Source organism: Uloborus diversus, chromosome 1 (genome assembly GCF_026930045.1).
Source record: "Uloborus diversus isolate 005 chromosome 1, Udiv.v.3.1, whole genome shotgun sequence".
NCBI lineage: Eukaryota > Metazoa > Arthropoda > Arachnida > Araneae > Uloboridae > Uloborus > Uloborus diversus.
In genome coordinates, this window is record NC_072731.1 from 260,374,836 (window position 1) to 260,401,159 (window position 26,324).

The 26,324-nt window shown below is 33.9% G+C and overlaps 1 protein-coding gene across 1 annotated transcript in view; it reads right to left on the reverse strand.

The window, feature by feature from the left end:
- The window catches only part of LOC129234246 (ras-related protein Rab-10-like), a 42,414-nt gene extending 17,344 nt beyond the window's left edge, over nucleotides 1–25,070 (reverse strand). The window contains exons 1-3 of the mRNA XM_054868227.1: nucleotides 24,858–25,070; nucleotides 1,358–1,418; nucleotides 861–999 (exon numbers count right to left, since the gene is read on the reverse strand). Of these exons, the coding sequence (XP_054724202.1) occupies nucleotides 861–999; nucleotides 1,358–1,418; nucleotides 24,858–24,984 (327 nt within the window). The 5' untranslated portion in view covers nucleotides 24,985–25,070. The remainder of the gene's footprint in view (nucleotides 1–860; nucleotides 1,000–1,357; nucleotides 1,419–24,857) is intronic.
- Nucleotides 25,071–26,324: the final 1,254 nt, after the last annotated feature.

Consider the following 26,324-nt stretch of genomic DNA (forward strand, 5'->3'; position numbering starts at 1 on the left):
ACTCATTGTAATTAACTCAGGAACTGTCAAAATGGATATTTCGCGTGTCTATATGTTCTTAGGCACTTACCCACGTGTGGTCGAGTCAAAAAAAAAATGCTCAACATTTATTCGGGGGTGAGCAAAATGGAAATTAAGGTCGATTTTTGAGTGAAATTTTTTTCGCGAATACACTTCCTTTTTCGTAAAAGGAAGTAAAAAACCTTTAAAGATGTTTTTTTAATGATTTTTGTATGCATATTTGAAGAAATTTTGTGGCGAGGGGGGGGGGGGGGGTTGAGCTTCTTTATAGCTTCCGAACATTTCACACTGTCTTCAGAAAATCTTGAGTTCACTATCACCCCCAACAATTGATACAGCTGTTATTGTGGAATTGCTCAAATTTAGCCAACACTCAAATTTAGCCAAATTTCAACTTTCTAGGACATAGCGTTCTTGAGTTATGCAACATACATACGCACATACATACATATGTATATATAGTCGTCACGAGAAAACTCGTTGTAATTAACTTGGAAATCGTCAAAATGGATATTTTGCGTGTCTATATGTTCTTAGGCACCATGTGTGGTCGAGTCAAAAAAAAAAAAAAAAAAAACACTCAACATTTATTCGGGGGTGAGCAAAATGGAAATTAAAGTCTATTTTTGAATGAAAATTTTTTCGCGAATACAATACTTTCTTTTTTGTAAAAGGAAGTAAAAATTACAGTAGCAATGCTTCTGTGAGAGTGGGTTCATATGAATATGTTTTCAAGAATTCTGCATTTCTTTGAAAGAAAAATAAAAGGAAAATGCTTCAAAAGCTTTGTATCAATTTTGTTCAAAAAAAAAAAAAAACCCACAAAGATAGATACCTACCTCATCAATATTTCGTAGCCACTTGGCAATATTGTCAAAACTTTTTGGATTTGTAATGTCATAAACGAGCATAATGCCCATAGCTCCTCTGTAATAGGAAGTAGTAATTGTATAAAATCTTTCTTGACCAGCAGTATCCCTAGAAATAATGACCACATGTTAGATGAAGTGAACATTGCAAAAACTTACAAATTAATTGAATGCACTCTTTGTTTTTTCATACTTAACTGAATTGTTTTATTGAAAAGTTAATGCCAAAGCATACAGGTAAAAAAAATAAAAAATAGAAAAAAAATAAATAAACTTTTTTTAAATTCATTCCAAAATAATAATTACAATGAATGAATAAAATAAATACATAAATAAAAATCTAAAATTATTTTTAGATAACCAAAAAAAAAAATTGTTAGCCATTTTCGGCATATAGATAGAAACCACAACTAAAAATCATTAAAAAAAAAAAAAGGTTTGATTGTGCATATGAGATCTAATCTTACCAAATTTGTAACTTAATTTTCTTTCCTTTAATATCTAAAGTTTTAATTTTGAAATCAATACCTAGAAAAAGAAAAAGAATATTAAGTTAAAACACAGAAATGACACAAAAATTACAATCCACAATAAAATGTTTGTTCAGCAATAAAAATTAACAATTTTAAATCATGATCTGAAGCATTTAAAAAGGTTTTGGGATAAATAATAATAATAATTAAATTAAGTTTGCAAAACTAAAAAAGGTTTTACAGGGTTCATACTCAACTTTTAAAATTAAAAGTAAGGAGTTTTTAAAAAGTTTTGCAGGAGTTCATTTTATTTTTTAAGGACTAGTTTCTTGTTTAAAAATGCATTTTTTAAGACTTATTTCAGAAAAAAATATGTACAACTCATGTATAATTTATTTTTGCTTCCATACAATGCATTCAATGCACAAACATACTAAATTTATAGTAAAATATGCATTTACAGCTTCTTATACTTTTGCCGACTTAGAATCAAATTCAAATATGAATTCGATTATGGAGGGGGGGGGGGGGGACCATTGAAACATGTTTTATTTTTAAAATAAAAATAAGTGAAAATGATTAAAAATTAATATTTTCTCAAAAACGAAACACATACTATCCACATAATTTCCTGACAAAAAAAAAAAACTTTTGAAAATAAAATATATGTTTGAACTATAATAAAAGCTGATTGAAAGTAGTAGAGGCCAAAATAACTTCCAACTATCAAAATGATTGAAATATTTACAGGATACAAAAGGACAAACTTCAAACACAACAAACAATTTTCGGTAAAGCTTGTGTTTGATTTTAACATAATGTTACTCATACAAGATTGAAACACAGAAAATCTAATTTAAATATTAGGGATCCTTTTGAAAAATTGTACAAATTATTTTAATCTCCAAAATTCTGTAGAATATTTCAAAAAAAAAAAAAAATAATAATAATAAATAAAATAAAAATTGTGTGACTTTGTTGATGAGCATAGAAAACAGTTAAATTTTGAGAACTTTTCTTCTAAAAAGTATGAAAATTATAATTCTAGGAAATAGTGGTACCACTGTTTAGCTATTAAGTTGCTCTTTTATCTATTGCATAAAATATAGTATGTTTATAAATGTTAAGTAAATAATATTTAGAAATTTTTTAAATTTTAACAAATAAAAAAAATAATAAAAAACTAAAAAAAACTGATTTAAATAAAAATTTTAAAAAATACAAACCCTGCCAATTACAGATATTAAGTATGTATTAAAACACTTAAAATAGTTGAAACAAAAATTAATTTCAGCCAGCGATTCCGTAATTAACTTCGACACTCTTAAAGAGCATGAATTTCGTAAAAAACTTTTCAATCGAATGATTTTAATAAAAATATAAATGAACTTAATTCCTTTGCCTCTTCACAAGGCATAGTAAGCATCATAAATGCAAAAAATCTTATTCCCGAGGCGGATGCAAAGAGATTGCGATTTTTAAAAGTGAACGCGTTAAAAGTATAAAGAACGGCACATAAAAGAATTTATTTAAGTCAATTATTTTAGAATTGCATTGTAGGGCTGTGCAATAAACGTATTAATAACAATTGTCGTAATTGAAGCAAAAATCAAATTAAATCAGCGACTTAGATTTTAAATTTTTGACTCTCATAAATGACACAGAATTTCGCTTGAAAATTTTTACTGTGTGATTTTTATAGGAATAAAAATAAATTTCATTTGCCCCTAAAAAGCATAATAGGGATCAAAAATCAGGAAAAATTCGATCTTCATATCGGATGCAAAGAGATTGCTGTAATCAAAATGAAAGCATCAAAAGTCTAAAAACGGCAAATAAAAGAATTTATAAAGCAAAAAAATTTTAGAATGGTACTTTAACAAGGCTACAAGATGTAATACTATTAATAATTATCGACATAATTGTCAGAAATTTAGAGTAAGGAAAAAAATCGGATGAGGAGAAGAAAATAGTCTAACAAAAAAATCGGAAATTCCGGTATTAACAGACGAAAAAATACCGAAATTCCGGTAAAATTCAGTATAAAATAATCAGTCTATCGGATTGACGGTAGAAGAAAATCTTTAAGGACATGTAGAATAAAAATAAGGAGTTTGTAAGGAGATAATAGTCAGGAGTTTTAAGGGCACTTATTTTCTTTTCTTAAAAAGCAGGAGTTTGTAAGGAGCGTTCGAACCCTGTTTCAATAAAAAAAAAAACAAAAATTACTAATCTTTACTCATTTAAATAAAAAAATAAAACAAGCTAATCTGATGCAGCATGTATGACAAAATGACTTTCAATTGCCAAAATATTAAGATACTTAAATTAAATGCAAAACGATTGAAAAGCTCAAACGAGGGACGCAAATTTTCGCAAACTAAGTCCACAAAATAAATTTAGGCACCAAATTAAACATAAAATATGCAAATCTAAGGTAGCATATATGAAAATGACATCCGATTGGTCAAAGCATTGAAATATTTACAAGATACAAAAAGATTGAAATTTCAAATACGAGAAGCAATTTTCCATAAAGTCATGTTCCCCCCCCCCCCCCCCCCAAAAAAAAAAACATTATTTATGGAAATCAAACATAAATAACCTAGTCTAAGGTAACTTTTGTTAAAATAACTTCTGGTTGTCAAAAACATCAAAATATTTGCAAGATGCAAAGGAATTGAAGTTTCAAACACAAAAGCTATTTTTCGCGACACTGCATTTTGAACATATGTTCAAAAATTTGCACTGATGAAATACTTTTAAAAGTATTTCAAGCACAGTCCAATGATATTTGAAAGAATTCAAGCAAGCGCTAAAGCCACCTTTCAAAGTTTTTCAATGCTTGTTCAGGCACTTAAAATAGAACTTTTCATACGAACGCTGATAAATGACGTCATGCTTTCGGGGAGGGGGGGGGGGAGGGGTAGGTGAAATTGGGAGTTTGTGACAACGTGGAGGAAGAGGGTAACAAGAAGTGTGATATCGCAGATTTTTTAAATAGGAATATGTTAGTGTAAAAATAGTGTGACACAGTAAAAAAAAGACGGGGGGGGGGGGGGTCAAAAATGCTAAAAACGTGTGACATCATTTACAGACAGCCCCTTAGAAGAATTTAGCTAAGACTGGATGGAATGCTAGGCCAGAATGTGTTGAATGGCTCTAACCTAAAAGATAGTGTAAAAAAAAACAGAAAATATGAGTAAAACTAGCTGCGTGCCCGGCGTTGCACGGGCTACCTAAAAAATAAAAGTTATGTCAAGTGACGCGAGTTCAACACTCAGGCTTGAACCAAAAAAAAAAAAAAAGTCAGTGTAGTTTTGCGGCAGATTGCGGAAAACCCCCCAAAAAAGTAAACAATTTAAATCCCCTGATTACAGGAAAAGCCTCAAAACAAAAACAAGAATTTTACCTGTTCATATTCGAGAAAAAGAAATGGCAACAGATCTTTCATCTCAATGATTTTCTTCACGCTGTAAATTTTAATAAAAGCGTTCATCCGGAAAGTTGAGTTGAAGCACTGAATAATAATTTGAATGGAGGAAAGCCTTCGAAAAATATGGATTTTATTTTGAAATCTAAGAGTCATAATTAATAATTTTTAAATGATATCTCCGCTAATTATTATCGGAGGATTATGTTAAATAGCCAAACATGAAGACGGGAAGATGACGAATCCATCGATACCTGGTTCGATGGTCAGTTCACTGTCGTTCGGGAGAAGAAGCTTGGACATAGATAGATAGATAGATAGATACTCTCTAGATACTCAGATTTTATATGTATAAAGACTAGCTGCGTGCCCGGCGTTGCACGGGCTACCTCGAAAATAAAAGTTATGTCAAGTGACGCGAGTTCAACACTCAGGCTTGAACCAAAAAAAAAAAAAAAGTCAGTGAAATTTTGTGGCAGATTGCGGAGAAACCCCCATAAAGTAAAACATTTTAAATCCCCCGATTACAGGAAAAGCCTCAAAACAAAAACAAGAATTTTACCTGTTCATATTCGAGGAAAAAGAAATGGCAACAGATCTTTCATCTCAATGATTTTCTTCACGCTGTAAATTTTAATAAAAGCGTTCATCCGGAAAGTTGAGTTGAAGCACTGAATAATAATTTGAATGGAGGAAAGCCTTCGAAAAATATGGATTTTATTTTGAAATCTAAGAGTCATAATTAATAATTTTTAATTGATATCTCTGCTAATTATTATCGGAGGGATTATGTTAAATAGCCAAACATGAAGACGGGAAGATGACGAATCCATCGATACCTGGTTCGATGGTCAGTTCACTGTCGTTCGGGAGAAGAAGCTTGGACATAGATAGATAGATAGATAGATACTCAGATTTTATATGTATAAGATTGACTCTTAGTCTCAAGTCCTAAGTCTCGTTTTGAATACATTTTTATGACTTAGCTGCAGAGTGCAGAGTGAGTCAGCTAAATTGAAACTATAACGTGTACAAATGTAGATGTTTAGGGAAAGAGGAAATTTCATTGCTGATAATGTCATTTTTTGCCACAGTTTTGGCAGAAAAAAGGATTGACCATTTTAATATTCGGATGAATGAAGTATTTAAATCGATGTAAAATGGCGCACATTTCAGAATATATTTTAAATCCACTAAAATTATACAAGTGTTCTAAAGTTTATTGATATCATAACCAAATCAAAATTTTATTTTTAAGTAGAAAAACTCCAAAAAAAAAAAAAAGGCACTAGTTTAGGAACTATTTTTTGTATTTTGCTTTCACACATATGAAAAAGTAAAAAAAAAAAAAAAAATAATAATAAAATAATAGATTAAAAGGAAAATGGTATAAAAACACATTCGTCTGCATTTTGAAGAAAATTGCTGAACGATCTAAAGGCAAAAATTTGAGATCCTGTTGAGGATGCAAAAAGATTGCGCATTTCTACACGATGCTGTAAATAGAATCTATAACAGAAACAGTTCAAAAAGCAAAGCGGGAAAAGATACAAAATTAAAAATGTTGATCAAAAGAGAAAAATAAGCAGGGGAAAAAAAAAAAGACAAAAGTCAAAGCCATCCACATAACTGTTTTTTTAATTTGCGCCTCAAATTTAATTGCTGAAAACTCACTTCCAACAAAATTGTAACTATCGATCATGATTAGCAATTCGGCACACACTACAAAAAAAAAAAAAAAAATCGAGAGGGGAAAAAAATAGAGGGAAAACTGGGGGGGGGGGGACGGAAAAATCGGGGGAAGAATCAAATACTTGATAATATGAGTAGTGAAGCTGATGCTAGAGACAAGAAAGAGGAAATAATTCCACATTTTCGATTTGTTAATTATGAAAAATCCAGAATCCTGGATTTTCTCCAGAGAGCGATCACACTGCCTTGATTTTGGGGGGGAAAAGATTTTTTTAAAATCAATTTCTGAAATGTATTTTGCACACGTTAAGGTCGTTAATTTATATTTTTGAAGTGGCGTGGCGATCGGGGTGACGACTGACATATGATTTTTCTTCGCCATTTTTCTTTGGTGGTCAGTGGCAACTGTGAAGTTTGCTCTTTTTTTTGGGGGGGGGGGGGCTCATAGTCAAAATTCTTTCTCCCCCCCCCCCCAAAAGGAAGACAATGAATTTTCTCTTCTCAAGCATCAAATGCGAAGCAATTATAAAAAGAAACGGTAACGTCTCCGTAGTTAGATGTTATGGGGGGGGGGAGGGAACTGTTTGAAGTTTTTGTAGGGAAAAGAAATGAACGACAGCAGCTTCCTCAATAACGAGTTCTCAACTTCCGCCAGTTAGTGAGAAGGAAAAAAAAACAGAAGGCTCCTCATTATGAAAACCGAAGTGCTTCTTTTAATACGAGAACAAGGACTATGACTCAATCACCCCCCCCCCACCCCTTTTTTTTCCTCTTACTCTTCCATTACGCAGAAAAGAATAGAAATACTTCACTAATAATGCAAGGGTTTTGAATTGCAAGAGTATCACTCATGCAATGCTGAAGCAATGATTTTTTTTTCTTTTTCTTTTCTTCACGTCCGATCTTTATTTGTTTCCCCCTTCTTTTGAAGTCACATTCTCTAAGTTTTGCGATTCTAATTCAATTCAAATCATAAAATACAAGGAGGTATGGGTGCCTTCCCCAATGGGTGGTCACTGTGACTTCCCAAAAAAAATCTCTTAATCGAAAAATTTGATTTGACAATTCTGTAGATTTAAACACAGCATTGCAATATTGCTTTTTTTTTTTTCAATTCTTTGAAAATAATGCCTTATTTCTCTTATTAGATGTAGATGTGAATGCATTCAAGTATTTTTTTTTTTTTTCGGTCACCTGAGAGCTCCCCCACCCCCCTTCCCCCACGAAAAATTAAGTTTGGGTAAAGTTTAAATTTCTAACTAAAGAAGTGCGGCGACGCTTTTCAGAACGACTACTCATACCCGAACAGCCCGAATATCCATCAAATATGCAAAAATACTCCCATAAACTAAAAAGAAGAACAGGAGTTGAACACATGTGCAAGTTAAACCGGGGGGGGGGGCAAAACAACCGAAATTCAAACAGAAGGAGCTACAGGGCCTAGGGGAAAGAAGTTTGTTAAGTTTTAACACATGTAAGTTTTCTAGAATTGGTATAAACGACTTAAAAAACCAAGCTGTGGCTACTAATGTTGACAATGGTACCCCCCCCCCCCCCACTACCTCGTTATATTGCTCTTGTGAGACAACGAAAAATCGCAATGTATTCGAAAACGAAAAATCGAACTCATTAAAAATAACCATTCATCTAAAGATAAGTGCACCTTCTAATCGTTTACTTTATTTTTTTCATTAGAACGACTTTCTTAGTATATATAAAAAAAAAAAAAATCTGCACAAGAATATTTGTTTCAAAGTACAAACAAGTTTTAAAGAATTCAATTATATTTCAGTAAAATAAGAGTTATTAATTGTAACTGTTCCTTTTAGGACACAATATGTGTACAAAAAGGGGAGGGAAGAGTGACCCTTAGTGAATGGGGGGGGGGGGGGGAGTCGAATGTGATGATATAAAGTGAGGCATCATTTATGGACAGCTTATAAACAATAATATTTCTTGTGAGAAATAATGTATACTTCTCATGTGAAAAAAAATTAATGTAACGATCATTTCACCTCGTATTCTACGAAGACAAAGAAAAGGCGCGATACATCCGAATGAGCGCTATAACGAGAAGCGATGTAAGGAGAGTTAGCTGTCGTAACAACGCGATGTCCGATGGCCGCGGAGGTCAATTAAAATCGGAAGAAAGTGCTTTCAGGAGCCAAAATTAAGCTCCCGGTGTATCGACGGAAGTGTGGACTGTGGACCTTTTCAATTTCGGGGTTAAAATGCGTCAACGCCCCGACCCTGCTTTACAACAGCAAACAATCAAACTGAGAAATAAACAACAACTTCTAAACAAATCCGTCATTTCAAAGTTATCAGGGGGGGGGGGGGGAGAGACGCCATTGAAATTTTTGGAGGACCCATTTTTCGGAAGCTATTTTTCTCCTTTTGGAGGAGGCTCCAATTCTTGATAGTTTTGGGCGTCAATACGACTTTTCTGCACAACACCCCACCTCTTGGCTATCTCAGCCTTAGGTCCCTCCCCCTGCAATACGACTGAGGGAGGTGTTGTCTCAATGCAAATTTTAACAACAAAAGTGTTGTCCAGAACATTATTTTTCAAAAAGATGCCCCCCCCCCCCCCTCTTCACACAGAAAAAAAATAAGGAGATGGAGACAGGCTTGCTCCTCCTAAACATTGATTCGCCCCATAATTCGAATCGCTACCAACGATTTAATTAAAAAAATTCTTAGTAAGAACCATTATGGGTTAAAGATGATATTTGAAGTGCAATAGTGCGTACTTGAATAGCATACACATGCACACATGCCTGACGCTCGCGCCCGCATGTGGTATTCGAGGGGAAGTCTAAAAAACGTACTCGCTAGAAATTGGGACTTCATCTTCCCGTAAAGAACAAAAAAACAACGCGCGACAAGCTGTCTAACTTCATTTAAAAGGCTCTTAACCTTCTTTCCAAGTTTGTGGAACTACCGTTCACTGAATTGTGACAGCTCGGCAGTTCATTTACCTCGGTAAACAGACAATTGAAAAAAAAAAAAGTAAAAGTGACGAACACGACACCGAAGAGCTTGTCAGCACTCCGAAATGCATAAACAAATTAGCGATACTTTCGCAAAGCAAGAGAATTATAGAATCGCATAAAATAAATATACCAGCAACAGTGGCGCATATGATCGTTGTGGTTATAACACAATATCTAGAGTAATTCCCTGGTAAAAACCAGAAAGAAAACGAGCTGATGTGTGCATCACATGACTTCCTTTTACTCCAATTTAATGTCATTTTCTCATTATTGGCAGTTTTAATGTGATTCAATAGATGACTCTCTAAATATCAACAACAGTGGTCAAATTGAAACCAGATTAAAAAAAAAAAAAAATAATTAAAAAATAAAAATAAAATCGCCAAATTTGTCGCCAAGTTGGCGACCAAAAGACTGGCAATATATCGCCAAGTGTCCGCCAAATTATAACACCACTTGATTTTACATCGAAATTAACAATGATTTTCCCCCAAAAACGGGCAAAAGATCCCCTGTGGAGCATCAGAATGCAACCAAAAAAGGAAGTGCACAACTAGACCCCATTAGAAGTCTACGTACCAAGTTTCAACTTTCTAGGACGTTCCGTTCTTGAGTTATACGACACACATACGCACATACATACGTACAAACAGAAGTCACGAGAAAACTCGTTGTAGCTAACTCGGGGATCGTCAAAATGGATATTTCGGGTGTCTGTACGTTCCCTAGGCATATATCAACGTGCGGTCGGGTTGAAAAAAAAAAAAAAAAATCAACATACATTCGGGGGTGAGCAAAATGGAAATTAAGGCCGATTTTTGAGTGAAAATTTTTTCGCGAGTACAATACTTCCTTTTTTGTAAAAGGAAGTAAAAAGGCTATTTTCCCCCTTTTTCTTTTAATTAGCAAGAACGTTTTTTTATTGTTGCAGAAAAAAACCCTAATAAAATATTATTTTACAGTTCCCATCAAGTATTTTTCATTAAAAATATCAGAAACTCATTTTTAAGAATTTTGAAAATTTACCTCTTTTCAACTCCATGAGGACATTCCAACTAATTTTTAGAACTCATTGCCTCTGCCTATAAAATTCCAAGGGCTGCATATGTCCCTTTGCCCCCCCCCCCACCTTGGTTACGTCACTGTCAGCAATCAGCCGTAGATAATGCACATACACATTAGGGGGGAAAAAAAACCGATGATTACATCCGTTTACAATACCCGTTGGGTCGAAGCCTTCAGTTGAGGGCATTGCGTTGTGTAGATTTTGTACTCCATCGAACTTTTTAAAACATTAATTACAAGACATATGCGAGAAGATGCAGTTCTAAATTTACAATGTGAACACAACCTTTTAGTTTATTAGTCTGAACTTATATTAGGTTTAGAACATTAGAGATTTAACAGGCTAACGTTTCGAAAGTATACTCTCCAATTTAAAAATTTTGCCTCCCCCCACCAGAAGAGCAAGTGCGCATGCTCCTCAAAAGTTACAAAGAACCTTAGCCCCCCCCCCCAAAAAAGAGACTTTAAAAACTTCCTGAGAGCAGTTTGCGCTATAGGGACGTCCCCCCCCCTGCAAATTGGATGTTACGCTTTGAAAAGGGGAGGGGGGTGAAGGGTCGTGAAATAGTGAGTTTGTGACAAGGGGGTAGGGGATGACTTAAAATGAAGCGTGACATCAAGCATTTTTATTGAAACAAAAACTATGTTTTTGCAATATACAGCGTGACAGGTGAGAAAGGGTTTCTTTTTTCCTAAGGTCAAGATTCACGGTCGCCACTAACCACATTGCAATCTAGTTGGAAAAAAAGGAGACTCAAAAAAAAGAAAAAAACTTCCTTAGTCGCCATTTTCCCCCCTTTTCCAAAGAACAAATTCCTGGGGTGAACAGGAATTATGCACTACTCAACAGGGGAGAAGACAATTTACTGCTTTTGAAGCATAAGTCCATAGGCGGATTTAGGACTAAGTTCCTGGGGGGGGCAGGATCTTTTTTGAGCAACATTTTAAATTCCCCCCCCCCCATGTTTTGGTCTGTTTTCCTGTGATGAATAAGGCCATGCTTTACCTTTTTTTTTTGTGTGTGTCGTTTTCATTAATGTGTTTTCATGCTGTCCTTTTTGAATTGACCGTAAGAGGGGTGACTGGTATCAAGAGTGACGCAGGGCTCCCTTTTAAGTAGGATATAGAATACCTCCAATTTTAGGGGGTCCGGGGGTTTCTCCCCCGGAGGATATTTTGTAAAATGTATATAAAATTCTGCATTTTGAAACCTTATAAGGGTTAATTGGATAGACGAAAATCTCAGGAAAATATAGACAAATTTTTTAAAAAAAAGTTTTATGATTTAAATGTGCTTTGTGATGCAAGTTAATACTTTAAAAGAAATGGTGTACAGATTTAGAAAACAAGTAACATGAGAGTAACATACTACTTATTTGAACAATTCAGAATTTATACACTTGATAAGAAATAAAATTGAAGCACACTTTGCTTAGGTTGGTTGGTTGGTTTGATTTTTATGGCGCAAGAGCCCTTGAGGGCTATACTGCGCCAAACGATATTTTATTATATGCTATTTATTTTTCATTAAAGAATAAGGTAAATAAAAGCATATTTTGAAGAAGAAAGCATAAAACTTCAAGTGCTAGTGTTAAAAAGTGCAGCCGATAAAAACATTTAAACAATTTGAAGATAAAGACAAAATGGGCAAAACAATATCTTGAAAAACAAAGGAAGGACGAAATCACATAATGTCGAGACAAACACTAAATTAAAAAGGAGAATCCAATCTCCTGGAGGAAGGAGTACAAATTGCGATGGGGCGGTTCCCCCAGCAACTCCTTCAAAGATGGGTTAAAATTATTAAAATATTTATAACGAATTAGATTAAAATTTGCGCAGTTGCATAAAATGTGCAACACTGTCTGATTTACATCACATGTAATGCATGTTGGAGCTGGTTCATGACATAAGAGATATTTATGAGTAAATCTGGTATGTCCAATGCGAAGTCGAGCTAATAAGACTTGTTCTCTCCTGGTGATATTTAATGATTTAAAACCTCTAGTGGAGGGCTGGATCAAATGCAATTTATTTTGAATTTCTGAATTCCACGTCCCCTGCCAATACGTACACTTTGCTTAGGAGTTTCAAAGACTTGTCTAATTATTTTCAAGGTTTGGTTGGTTAGATTGGGTGTTTTGGCACAAGAGAGCCCTAGTAGGTTATACTGCGCCAATTCTTTTCAAGGTTTTTAGAACATTTAATAATTTAAGGCAACTCATTTGCACTTTCCAGTCTCTGAAATTGAGTACTAGGTTATACAGTTGTACAGTATTGTTCAAACTTCATAAAAAAAAAAGCTATTTTAAATTTAAAAAAAATAAAAAACTATAGAATTCTTATTACAATAACCTTTTTTTTAATTATAAGCAGTGCAGTAGTGTATCGTTTTTTTCCTGGGCTAAACAGATTAACAATATGCGGTAGAAGCAAGATAAAAGCAATCAATACAAAAAAAAATTCCAAAATACTGCATTCGGGATTAAATAAATAGCAAGATATGAAACATGCGTGTCAGAAAAATTTATTTCAAGCAATATGTTACAAGCATAAGAACCATGGTTTTTACTTTTTTGATGCAGGATGTAGCAAGGAGTTGAATTTGACATATTTTTGCATTCCTCCCCCTATCATTTGCTAGAAATTTTAAAATTTAAGGTTGTAGCCACACGTTTCCAAATATTCAAGGCTTTCAAGCTCTTGAAAATGAAATTAGTTTTTTCAAGTACTTTCCATTTTTTAAGGAGCAAATGATGCATTTTTTTTGCGAGTTACGGGCCCACTTCAAAGTAGTGGCCCTAAGCTATAGCTTGTTTATCTTATAGGCAAATCCTTCCCTGAATGTAATTCACTCTTACCTGCAGATTTTTGTAATTTTTACGAAAATTCGTCAGTTTTTACAGTTAAAGGATTTTTACAATTTTACCAATCTGAACATGTGAATTCAGAAGGTTCTTCAAAATCTTTCGTCTGTAACAACACAAAATATCTAGTTTTTGAAATCATGCAAATTGAAAATAAACATTCTGAAAAGAAAGAAAACAAATTATAACGAGTAGATCGTTCTGTTAGTGCAAGTGGGGGAGGAGGGTTTCCTTTGTTTTAGGTTCTAATTTGTAAAAATAATCGTCAATTATTATAGGTGTTGCAGCTGAATGCATAGCTCGTTTAGCCTATATTTCCATTTATATGCTTGCCCAAATGGTTTTCAGTCAAATAGTGAATTTAGACATATTTTCAGCACCCCAGTGACAGCTGTACTATTTGTATTTAATGTTTTTTTTTTTTTTTATTTCTCTCTTCAGAAAAGGACATTCGCTAATCTCTTCATTTTCATTGAACTATTCAAAAAATAAAATTCTTTTTGGTCTTAAGATTTTGGAAGATGTAATGTTACTATATGAAGTCCTCCCAAAACTGGGGGGCATTGCCCTCTATGCCCCCCCCCCCTCCTATAAATCCACCCATGTCCTGCTGAACTATTCAACAAAGAAAAAAATAATAATTTTTTAAAAAATTTTTGGAAGATGTGTTGTTACTTCATAAAGTCCTCCGAAAACTGGGGGGGGCATTGCCCCCCTCTGCCCCCCCATAAATCCGCCCATGCATAAGTCTGAGGTTAAAAACTGAGGGAGAGGGTCGATCGGAGAACATCTTTTTTTGATCGGAAAGGTGATACTTCATCTCAGCAATGTGTAAAACATAGCCACCATATTTGGTCCTTCAGAAGTTGGAAGTTGACAAGATAGAGAAGACAAACTAGTGCAAAATGTGCTGTAAATTGATGTTTTTTTTTTTTAATTTCAAATAGATTTTTCTTGAGAAATGAAAAATTTTATTCTTGAAACTTAATCTTATCCTCATCGCTTTAAACGCAAATATGCTAAAATCTTTTCAACTAAACTGTAGTTTAATGAGGATTTTGTTAAAAATTATTTTCATGCTACTTATTCAAAAATTTATATTTTTTGGTGTAGTCGTGGCATTTGGTCATTCCCAAGGTGGAAGTACACAAGACTAATTACTGAAATTAAACGAAAAATAAGCTAAACTAAGGTAACATATGTCAAAATAGTTTCCAATAGTGGAAAACATCAAAATATTTACAAGACACATAAGGATTGCAATTTCAAACGCGAGAAGCATTTTTCCGCGAAGTCCGAGTAAATTCAATGTTGCCATGGTTTCCAAAATATTTCCTTCGTCAATTATTGAAATTATACGAAAAATGCGCTAAGCTAAGGCAGCACATATCAAAATCACTTCGGATTGTAAAAAGCATCAAAATATTAACAAGATGCAAAAGGATTGAAACCTCAAACACGAAAGCAATTTCCCGCGATAAATCATATCGAATATATATGTTCAGAAAATTGCACTAATGAAATATTTTTAAAAGAATTACAAGCACAATCCATTGATTTTTGAAAGAATTCAAGCAAACAAGAAACTTTTCATACTTTTTCAAGGTTTTCAAGCAATTGAAAATGACCTCTTTTTTTTATTTCCTCCAAGAACATTTCAAGGCATGGGCGTACGAACCATGTTTAACACGCGCTGTGGCAGCGTGTTGGGGTGTACAGTAACTTTTAACGAAATGAAAAACTTTTAAAATCTTATATTTAAGTAAAAACAATATAAAAGTGGGGACTAATCGGACCAAAATGTTAAAAAGCGGACTTAACCATAAACTAGTATGTTGTGGCCATCACGAAACTTTCTTCTATTTTTTTCTTTTTTTTTTTTTATCCCTCCCCATGCTTGACGAGGAAGCAATATTCCCAACAAAAACAAAATTACCCATGCAAAAACTTGACTATTCCAATGCCTGAATTATTGCAAAAGCAAAGCAAAGAGCGAAAATTGAAAGTCATTTTAAAAGCCTTGCTTGAATTAATTACAAATATTTTATTTGTTAACAAACATAAGATGGCAACAGTTAAAAATCTTAAATCATTGAGATAATATTTCCGATCATTTCCATACAATTAAAATCACGAGAAATACGCAGACGACAATCTATTACGATTTATCTTTCTTCTTGTTGCATTAATAAAAATATTTTTATTCGGAAAAAAAAAAAAAAAATCAACACCTCTTGGAGCGATTGGCGTCAAAATTGAACCAAAGCCTGTTTACATATGGATTCACATACATTTCAAATTTCAACCAGAACGTAGCATTACTTCTTGAGATAGGGCACTCACAATGGAAAAAAAGAACAGGTGATTGCGCTCCCCCCCTTTTTAGCTGTTGACACAATACCCACTAAGGGCTACTTGCCGATAAATTTTTCTTTCATTCCGTTCATTATTTCTTGAGATATACAGCAGTCACAATTGACGACAAAAAACGTTCTATAGCTCAACCCCCCTTTGAGTTATTGACACCAAAATTGAATCAGCACCTGTTCCTGTTAATGGCAACATATGGATAAAATTTTGTTTGATTCCGCCAGTTACTTCCTGATGAATAGCAAGCACGCGTAACTCAAAAAACGTCCCATTGCTCTACCCCCCTTGAATAAATTCGCACCAAAAACCAATGGGCACAAGTTCACATAGGGGCACATATGTGTACTAAATTTCGTTCGATTTCATGCGGTAGTTTTTGCGGTAGAGCAGCCACAAAAAACTGGTCACACACAGACGTGACACACAAACATACACACAGACAGACATTTTCCAAAAATGGTCGAAATGGACTCAGCACACCTCAAAACGTTCAAATCCGTCAAAATTCGAAAATTTGCACGAATCCAATACTTTCTTCTACATATTAGACATAGAAGAAAGTAAAAAAGGACTTCTGCCGGAAAAGCGGACCATTTGGGAGCTCTGCTTATTGTTACTTCTCTACCACGAAAGTATTCGTCAGTTAAAAGATTAAATTAATACACAATTTCACAAAAATATTGTTTTGTTCTAAGAAGTCCAAAAACTTGGTTCAGAAAAGAGTTATTTCATCACTGAGCAGAAAATAGCACAAACATTGAGGAAAAAGGAATAGAATTTTTTTTTCTCTGTCTTGTTTTTCATATTTTAACAATGAAGTGCAGAAAAAAAAAGTCAGCTGAAATGAAAATAATTTCACTGTAATCGCTTAAACCTTTTTAAAAAAAAGCAAAACAAAACTCTTTCTGTTACACATGGAATTGCTCTGAACTAAAAGGTATTATTTTCTCTATTGGAATTAAAATAGCAGGGCTGTGGACATTGCAGTACACTGTGGATCGCTGTAAAATAAAATCCCAACAAAACATAAATGTGAAAAGGAGCCAAGTTCGATCAAAATGAGGCCCTGGGTAGACGGTGTCACCGATAAAATAGTTCAGATCTAAACAAGTCAGGGTTGGCCGGATTGGACCCAATGGGTTTTTTTGAAAAAACCCATTTAAGAAAACCCATTATTTAGCCCACTTTTGGGTTTTTTAAAATTTTCTGAGAACTTTTTTTTTTAAATAATTTAAATACTTTTACAATTTAAACTTCTTTTTTATTTTACAATTTAAACTTCTTTTTTATTTCTTCTTCACAATAGGCAATGGACATAAAAAATTAATTTTGAACTTTAATAGTACTTCTTAACTCTTAAAGGCATTAAAAAATACTTCAAAGATTTTAAATAAATATATTTAACTTTTTCCTTTAACTGGTCAATAAGGAACTCAAATTACCTCGACTAAGTCCTGTCACGTCAGATTTTCTCGGTATTTGCAGATTGTACAAAGGATACTACTTTAGCTAAAAGCCTCTCATATGAATTATTTTCTGCAAACCAACACGTCACAAAACTCGAATAAACAAGGTATATTTTTTAGAAATTAACAGGTTTTACAAATGGTCGGACAGAAAACGGAATAGGATGTACAGTATTTTCATTATCTTACGAAAAAGTTTAATATTTCTTACTCTGTACACAGAAATAGAAAAACAGGCAACATAAAATTCAAAGAAATGTCTTAATTAGGCTGGAATTCAGTAAAAAGGGATTTAAACTACTTGAGGTTCTACAGTAGTTTTGCATAACAAAATGAAATACAATAAAGTAAAATACAAAAAAAAAATGTCGCAGTAAAAAACGAACAAATAAACAATAGATTTTATCACTCAAGAAGTAACTTTGCCTTAACTTTTGGTAATCATGGAAACTAAAAAAATCTGAAACTTCACCATTCTTGAATTTTTTCGTCTTCTATACCCTTCTTCTGAAAACGCTGAATTTTCCAGCTTTTTTTATCAAGACAATTTTTGTGCTTTGTCCATATACTTATGCTACAATATGCTACGATTACCCCACCTTTCCCCTAAAAAAAGACAAAAAAAACCCACATTTCTTTTTAAAACCCAGCTTTAGTTGGGCTTTTTTGGGTTTTATTTAAAAAAACCCAAAAAACCCTGGGTCCCTGGGCTTTTTTAAAAAAACCCGGGTTTTTGCCAACCCTGAAACAAGTACCAAGTTCCATAGCTGTCCCTCAAAGTCGGATTGTCCCATGTTTTTCAATTCATTCAGAAAACATTTTTTTTTTTTCTTTGATCCCGGATTTTAAACTTGCAGCAAGTTTTGGTCGTCAATAAACAATTTCCAAAACTTTTTCCATACTCCATTTATACAGTAACTTGCTAAGTTTAAATCCAGGATCAAAGAAAGTAAAAAATTGTTTTCAAAATGAATTGAAGAACACGGGGCAGTCCGATTTCCATGAGGAACTGCTATGAATCTTGTCGGTGACACCGTCTACCCAGAACCTAATTTCGATCGAACTTGGCTGCTTTTCACATTGATATTTTGTTTGGATATCATTAAGTTTTGAAAGCTAAATCATTGTAACTGTTCTACCTTGTTCTACTTTAGAATTAAATATAAAAGTGTGTACAAATACAACTTAACCCCCCCCCCCCCCTGCTTTTATAATGCACTGGTTTCTTTTCATTAGTAATTTCGCAGATATTTCGATAACGGGGGGTTTGGCGCTATTGTTAATTATGGGCTATAATTGTTTGCTTTTGTCACTATTAGCAAGGCCATGGCCGAAGTACATTAGCTCTTGGTCATTGACGTCCACAAATTTGGCAAAAATTGGGAAAATTGCTAAGATTCCTAGTTTTCAAACTCTTCTTGCAATTTCTACATTGTTTGGTAGAATTATCATAACATAGATTGTAAAATATGCAGAGTTGGCAAAAACATTTCCCCATTGCCTATAATTCCGTGGGGCAAAGTTTGTGGATCTTTAAGAAATTAAAATGAAGCGAAGCTAAATGACTTAACCATGGCAATGTGAAACAAAACATCAGTAATTTTAATGGAGATTAGATTTATTTGAACTTCATATTTAACGGCTTATAACTTTTTTTTCCTTTGGAGATAGAAGATTATTTTTTCAACCATAAGTCGAGATATTTCTGAAAAAAAAAAAATATCGCTTTTTCCAATGAGGTCAAAAAGAAAACTGTGGGACAATTACTTCACTTTTCAGGGTTCATACTCTATTTGGATGACTTTCCATGACTTTTTCATGACTTCATAAAAATTTTCATGATCTTGTTGCACGAAAAGAATAGTGCTATTTAGTATCAAACTTGCCACTTTTTTTTTGGAAATGAGCATTAGCAAAACTTTTATGTGAATGCCACTACCTCATCGAAGCAATTAACTGTGATTGAAAAATATTATTGTACACCTAAAAAAGTAAACTATTCTTAGAATAAGTTACCACCCCTAAGACAGGGCTAAGGCAGAACTACATGCAATATATACCAACATACACACAATATTTCTGGATGTGATAACTAGGCTATCTGCTGTCTGGTATATTGCACACACACTATTCTCTTTTTTGTCTTCATCATATAAATTTAAATAAAGTAAAAATGCAGTGGAATGGAACATAATGATGCTTAAATGTCTTTTTTTATATATAACAGGCAGAATGATAATGAATGGGAAAAAGATTGATAGTTACTAAGTTTTAATAAATTTACTTTAAAAGTTTCCGTTTAGTGTCAACAGTACACTTAATCATCCACATAACTCGACAGCATATTTCGATTCCTTAAAGTAAAGCATGTAGTAAAGTAAAACTTCAGTAAATTCATGTTTTTACACCAGATATAAAAGAAATAAAACATTCAGTAGTGAATAAATCTTCTGATTCAAATGTACTTGTTTACTTATTTGCACATTTTCAAATGCACATAAATTAATAGGTTCAGAAATTCTAGAACATAGTATTTGATTTCTGACATTGAAAGTAACAATAGGCCGCATGGTTTAGTTTTGCAGGCCATATGTTGGGCACTACTGTTTTGGAGTATTAGAGTTCGCTTATTTCTGCATTATATCGCTTGACTATAGCTCTTCATTTTCTAAAACCTTCAACAAATTAAGATAAACTGTGATAAATTTAATAATCAAGTTTCGAAGTGATTGAAACCAACTCAGATGAAATTTCATTGCATTTTTTGAGTGGTTATGGTGAAATTAAGAACGTGCAAGTTCGCTACTACAGAAGATAAAACATAAAAAGTGTTGAAAATAATGGTAAATTCAAAATGAGTGATGTGCAAGCACTATATTCACATTGCAGACATTGAAATTCAGATTTGTTTTTTGGATCGTTCAATTTTCCAGTTTTAACAGCTCTTATGTGCAGTACTGTTAAATCACTCAAGATTTCTAATGCTCTTTTAGCTACTGTTACTTTCTCTTCGCCCAAGACATTTTTCCATGACCTAAAATAAATTTCCATGACGTTGAATTAAAATTTCAATTTTCCATGACTTTTCCAGGTCTGAAATGTGCTTATTTTTTTTTCCCATGACTTTCCAGGATTTCCATGACCCTTACCAACCCTGACTTTTTAGTGATAGATTTAATGAAGAAAGTAATGCCTAAATTTCCACTACGCCTAAAAAAGTTTGAGCTAAAAACGCAAATTACTCCCGTCATAATAAAGTTTAGAGCATTGAAACAAATTGCTTAGAACATGGAAAATTCTACCCTTTTCAACAATATGTAATATTATCATGTGCTAGTAATTTTTCTCCCCATAAATAGTCAATAATAGGCAATTTATGTGAAATTTAGGTCTAAATTGGAATAAAAAAAGAACTATTTATCAGATTTTTTTCGAATTATAGCCTATGTCACTCAGTAAGAGGGCACCTTTCATACAGTGAAAGAATTTTTCAAATAGTTGCAATGGTTCTGGAGATTACCTTGAACATATAAACACACAAAAATTCATAAATTCTTTATAATATTAGTATAGATAATAAAAGGAAAAAAAAAGATATGTGGAGCCTGATTTGTAAATATAATAAATAACTGCCTCTCAGCAAATGACCAGGGGCATATAATATTTCCTAGGTATTTACCGGTAAAAACCTAGCTTTTCCCATGTCCTCGTAAAAACTAGTTTTTCCTGGTAAAAATCGAACCCTGGGCTCAGTGGACAGTGGCAATTTTTTTTTTTGTAATAGAACGTGCCAAATTCATTCTTGACCACCCAAGAAACAATTATTTTGTGAAGGATTAAATTTCTCCAATGTGATGTTAAACAAAGAGAGGTAAGATGGCACATGATAAATGTTAGGGTTCATCAACCCCCCCCCCCCCCCCCCAATGTTTCAAAAAATTTTCTGCAAATTGTGTGTACCTATATTATTTTTGTTCCAAATGCCAAAAAAAGTAGGCACATAAAGTTTCATGAGTTTTGAATTATCTATGTTTTCCACTGGTCCCCCGAAATATAAAAATTGTTAAAAAAAGTATTATGAGGAAAATTTAAATAAATATCTATTCGAACAAAAATATAAACATTAGAGTGATTTAGGATGCAACGAAAGAACAGATGTACATGCACTAATTGCTTTCTATCTTTATTTTTATTCTTGCGAGCACTCTATTTTAGATTCATTTAAATTTTTTTGTCTTTTTCTTAGATTTTTCAGCTTTTGTCTATCTTGTTCAACAACTTGCACAACATGCTGATAGTGCTCTTCATATTTTCAGGACCTGATGAAGTCACTATTTAGCTTGACCCTACGTTCTCCAGACATAGATTACATTTCGTGCTTGTAACTTTGCAAAGGATGTGGTGAAGGATGTGGTGTAGGATGTAGAGTTTGGCCATACTGAAACAACATATTTTTAAAAATCCGAGTCCACTTTCAACAAAGAAAACAAAAACCAAGAATCTGCTCCAATTAAATCAGAAGTCCTTGTATTGATGCTGACATTTTTTGGAAATTTGGGAATCCCAAAACCCATGCAATATCTACCTTTCAATTTAAACCAGAATTGGTAAAACTTAGTTTTGTAGCTAGCAATGGCTTTTTGTTCTTGTGCCGGAACTTTGTAGCGCCACAGGGCAAGTGGCACCATCTTTTCTGTAAGACACCAGTAGTGACTTGCAAAGGCACTGATTGCACTATCGGATATGGTGGGATTGACAGCTTTGTATTCTATTAGAGAGAGAAGCATTTGTGTAAATCATTAAAAGGGGCATTTATGGCAGAATTACAAGTTATCCACCAACAAACAATCTGTTGCTTTGAAGATATAGTGCCTGTAGGTAGCTTTGTTACTTGTTCCTCAAGAAGACAAATCTTAATTGTGTATAAAAGCTTAGCCATCCAACACGCTTTGTGCAAGGCTCCTGAGCGATTCAACTTTATTTCTTGTGTCATATTGGGACACTCTAGGTATTATAGTTACAAAGTTTTGCAAACTCGATGTAATCATCCCTGAATTTTTCAGAATTGAAGGCATACAGTCGGACCTTCATATATCGAAGTAGCAAATTGCCGGAAAAAAATTCGATACATAGAAACGATCCTATTTCATCCTAAAAATCTCCTAAAACATCAAAATTAAAGCTAATTTTTGTGTATGAAACCTAATTTCTAATTTATATGAGCATCGGATTAAATGAAAGTTAATAATTAAAAAAATAACTGAAATTACATTTTTGCGCCTTCGTACATCTTCATTCTTCGGCAATTCAACATTAGGGGATTTTCGTTTTGACAAATCGAGAGAAAAGTAAAAAATAATTCTACTTAACTTGAATGCTTTTTAACTGCAGCTAAAACGACTAGGAACGATAATCAACAGACAAAAGGGATGACTTGAAACTGATTTTACAATGCTACTGATTTTACAATTAAGATATTTGAAATAAGTTTGATGGAATTTAAGAACTCTAGAACGAAACAACGACCTAACTACACACCCCTCAACCCCAGATTCCTTATGAGTTTCGTATCAACCTTTAGCAAACATAATTTTCTCCCCTAACCTTTATTTTGCATGAGACAAACAGTCTAAAGAGGAAAAAAAACCTACGAATGTCTCGAAATTTTTTTCGATATATAGAGATTTTTTCGATATATAGAAACAATTTTTCTATGAAATGAACATAGAAATTTGCTAGGATTTCGATATATAGAAAATTTCGATATGTGGAAGTTCGATATATGGAGGTTCAACTGTATTTTGCTGTCTTGATTGCGTTCGTTTTAAGACCACAAACTGTGTGTTCAGCTTCTTCAGTCAACTGGCTATGATCAAGATCATCGAAATTATCACGGAATCGTTTAAACAGGCATATATCTGGAGAATTCGAAGCCTCTATTTTTAAATCAAACACATGGGTCAAAATGATTTTGCCTATATGATTACAGCAAGCTGACCAAAGAAGTACACGTCCTAGCTTCTTTTGCACACTGAGGCAGGCAGGCGGTGAATAAAAATATGCTAGGACAATCTGGTGTCCATGTCCATAGTGCAATTAGAACAAAAACTAACTTAAATTAAGGCATGAGTTTCCAAATCAAAACAAAAAGTAGAAATAAGCAAAATAGAATACTTATAAATCCAAAATAGTGTTTTAAAATTTGAATGAAAACAAAAATTAAACAAAATAAAAGTTAATTGGTGGCTCAAAATTAAAAAATAGACTTAAAGTAAAAAATACAAGTTGACAAAAACAGATATTGCTCTGTTTTGTAAACAGGGTTGAAGTTGTAGCACTATTCAATATTGCCAAAAAAATGTAGCAAAAATTAATTTGGCTGTTTTCGTCGGAGAGGCAGATTAAAAAAGCACAAAAGCCGAATTATTTATTAAAATTCAATGACTTCATGATCCATTTTGCATTTTACACTTACGTAATTATTTCTTACTTAATATTAAGATAAAATTAATTAAAATATGAAGGAACTAGTTATGAAAAATACTGATTTTAGGCTTCATTTGCAGAAAATCTGAAATTTCAAAGTGGGCGTGGACCACCTAAAAATATTAAGAAAACAAAAATATTTGATATGAAGATGTTTTAAAGGTAATAGAACATTTTTAGACTATGTACAAAGAAATTTGTTTCCGGAGGGGGGTTTGATGCACCCTAACAAACGTATGAGAAAAGTAATATTTAGGCACAATCGTGTAGTAATTAGTAAATTAACGTTTAAAGGCAAACAATCCTTTTTCCCCATGGAAATAAATACAGCGAGCTATTTTAATTACGTTAACACTTGAATCAGAGGTGCCCATCGCCTTGAAGAGCAAGCCCTCTCCCGAAACAGAGACAAATACCCCTATAACACACCCCGGCCTAAAAATTTCAATGGAGCAGTCTGCACCATAGTCCCCTCCCCCAGGTGGGCAACCCTGACTTAATTTCAATAAAAGGACAAACCTCGTCAACTTGGTACGCAGGTAAATTTTGTGACTAAGATATTTTTTTCTTCTTTGTTTTCCCCCTTTTCTGGGGGATTCATAGGATAGGCGAAAGGTTTATGTTGAAAATCCAATTGATCTTGCGAATTTTTTGGCTAGCCAGAAACTAAAAATTGTAAATAAAACAAGCAAAATACAAGAACGCTATTACAACACAAAAATATCCACGATTTGACTTTTTTAATCTAAAATGCAAAGCACTTTAAATTGCTTCAAGACTCTACATTGCAAACATTCAATATTATAACATAATTTCAAAGAATCATTTTCTGTTTCTCTTTTACTGTGCTGCTAATTTTTTCCTCGACTGTTCCAATAAACATCGATCCATCTCACTAAAACTTAGAAAATAAGTTAAGGAAGCAAACTCAATGCGAAAATACTTTTGTTCAAAACTTGCTGCTTTATTTGTTAGTTCAGTTCACTAACAAGCGAGCTACAATTTGAAAAATTCATAAGAACATTAAAAGACAGAAGCAATTATTTGTCACACACAACATGAGCAAAAATAAACACAACAAAGTTTACATTGAGAACATTACTCATGACCGCAACTTACCTATAGTGGATATGAAAGTCGTATTAAAGGCGTCATCAGAGAATCTAAATAATATACAAGTTTTCCCAACGCCAGAATCACCAATCAGTAACAATTTAAAGAGCAAATCATATGCTTTTTTAGCCATAACACGATCTTAATGCACAGCGTAGTGTCTTAAAATGGCTATTTTACTCTCAAGCCCACAGACCACACGAGTCATTAACGAAACAGAAATCTACTATTGCCATCGGAAAAACACTAATGTCGGGCATGAATTCGAGGAATTCTTGTATGAGTCATAATCATCATAATTTATGAAAGACATGGTTTTTGATTTTTGAGGCCGAATTTCTTTGTCAGAAGCTCAGAAGAAGGTAAAAGTTTCCTTTAGGTGGAGTATGACTTAAGAAGTATGCAAGCGTAGTAAACATAGCGCAAAAGGGGAGCATAGGATTCAACTTCACCATTGAGTCTGCATATTTCCTTCTTTCGTTTTGAGACAAAAAAAAAGAAAAGAAAATGAATTTGAATTCTGAAATTTTGAATCCAAATTATGTTTTTCGCAATCACGAACTGAGACAGGACCCTACTCATTGGAGTTATTGTTTCTAGAAACGGCTCCTGTCCACCCCCCCCCCCCCAAGCCTGCCTCTCCTCCTGGGCGGTTACGTTTGCATAATTGTGTGTGTGCGTAGACCTGTGTGTATGCACGTAGGCGTGTGTGAATGTATGTGTGTGAAGTCGTGTGTGTGTGTATGTGTGTGAACGTGCGTGTGTGTAGGACATGGACGCCTCCGACCAGGAGATCAGCTCAGAACCGGAGCAGCCGCGCCGCGCCGCCAGCAGAGGACGGTGGGCGGTGGTGCTGGTGTCCCTGGTCCAAGTTGAAAAAGGCACGGACACCAAAAACGGTCAAATGAGAACAATAAGCAATCGTGATTGCTCAAAAAAAAGAAAAGAAAATTAATTTGAATTCTGAAATTTTGAATTGAAATTATGTTTTCCGCAATCACGAACTGCGACAGGACCCTACTCATTGGAGTTATTGTTTCTAGAAGCGGCTCCTATCCGTTATTGTAGAAACGGCTCCTGTCCCCCCAAGCCTGGTACGGTTACGTGTGCATGGTTGTGTGTGTGTTTGTGTAGGCTTGTATGTGTGCGTAGAGCTGTGTGTATGCACGTATAGACGTGTGTGAAGTCTTGTGTGTGTATGTGTGTAAGCGTGCGTGTGTGTAGTACATGGATGCCACCGACCATGAGAACCAGATAGCTCAGGACCGGAGGAGCCGCGCCTGCAGAGGACGGTGGGCGGTGGTGCTGCAGAGGCCCCTGGTCGAAGCTGAAAAAGGAACCGGACATCAAAGACGGTCAAGTGAGAACAATAAGCAATCGTGATTGTTAAAAAAAAGAAAAAGAAAATTAATTTGAATTCTGAAATTTTGAATTCAAATTATGTTTTTCGCAATCACGAGCTGCGACAGGATC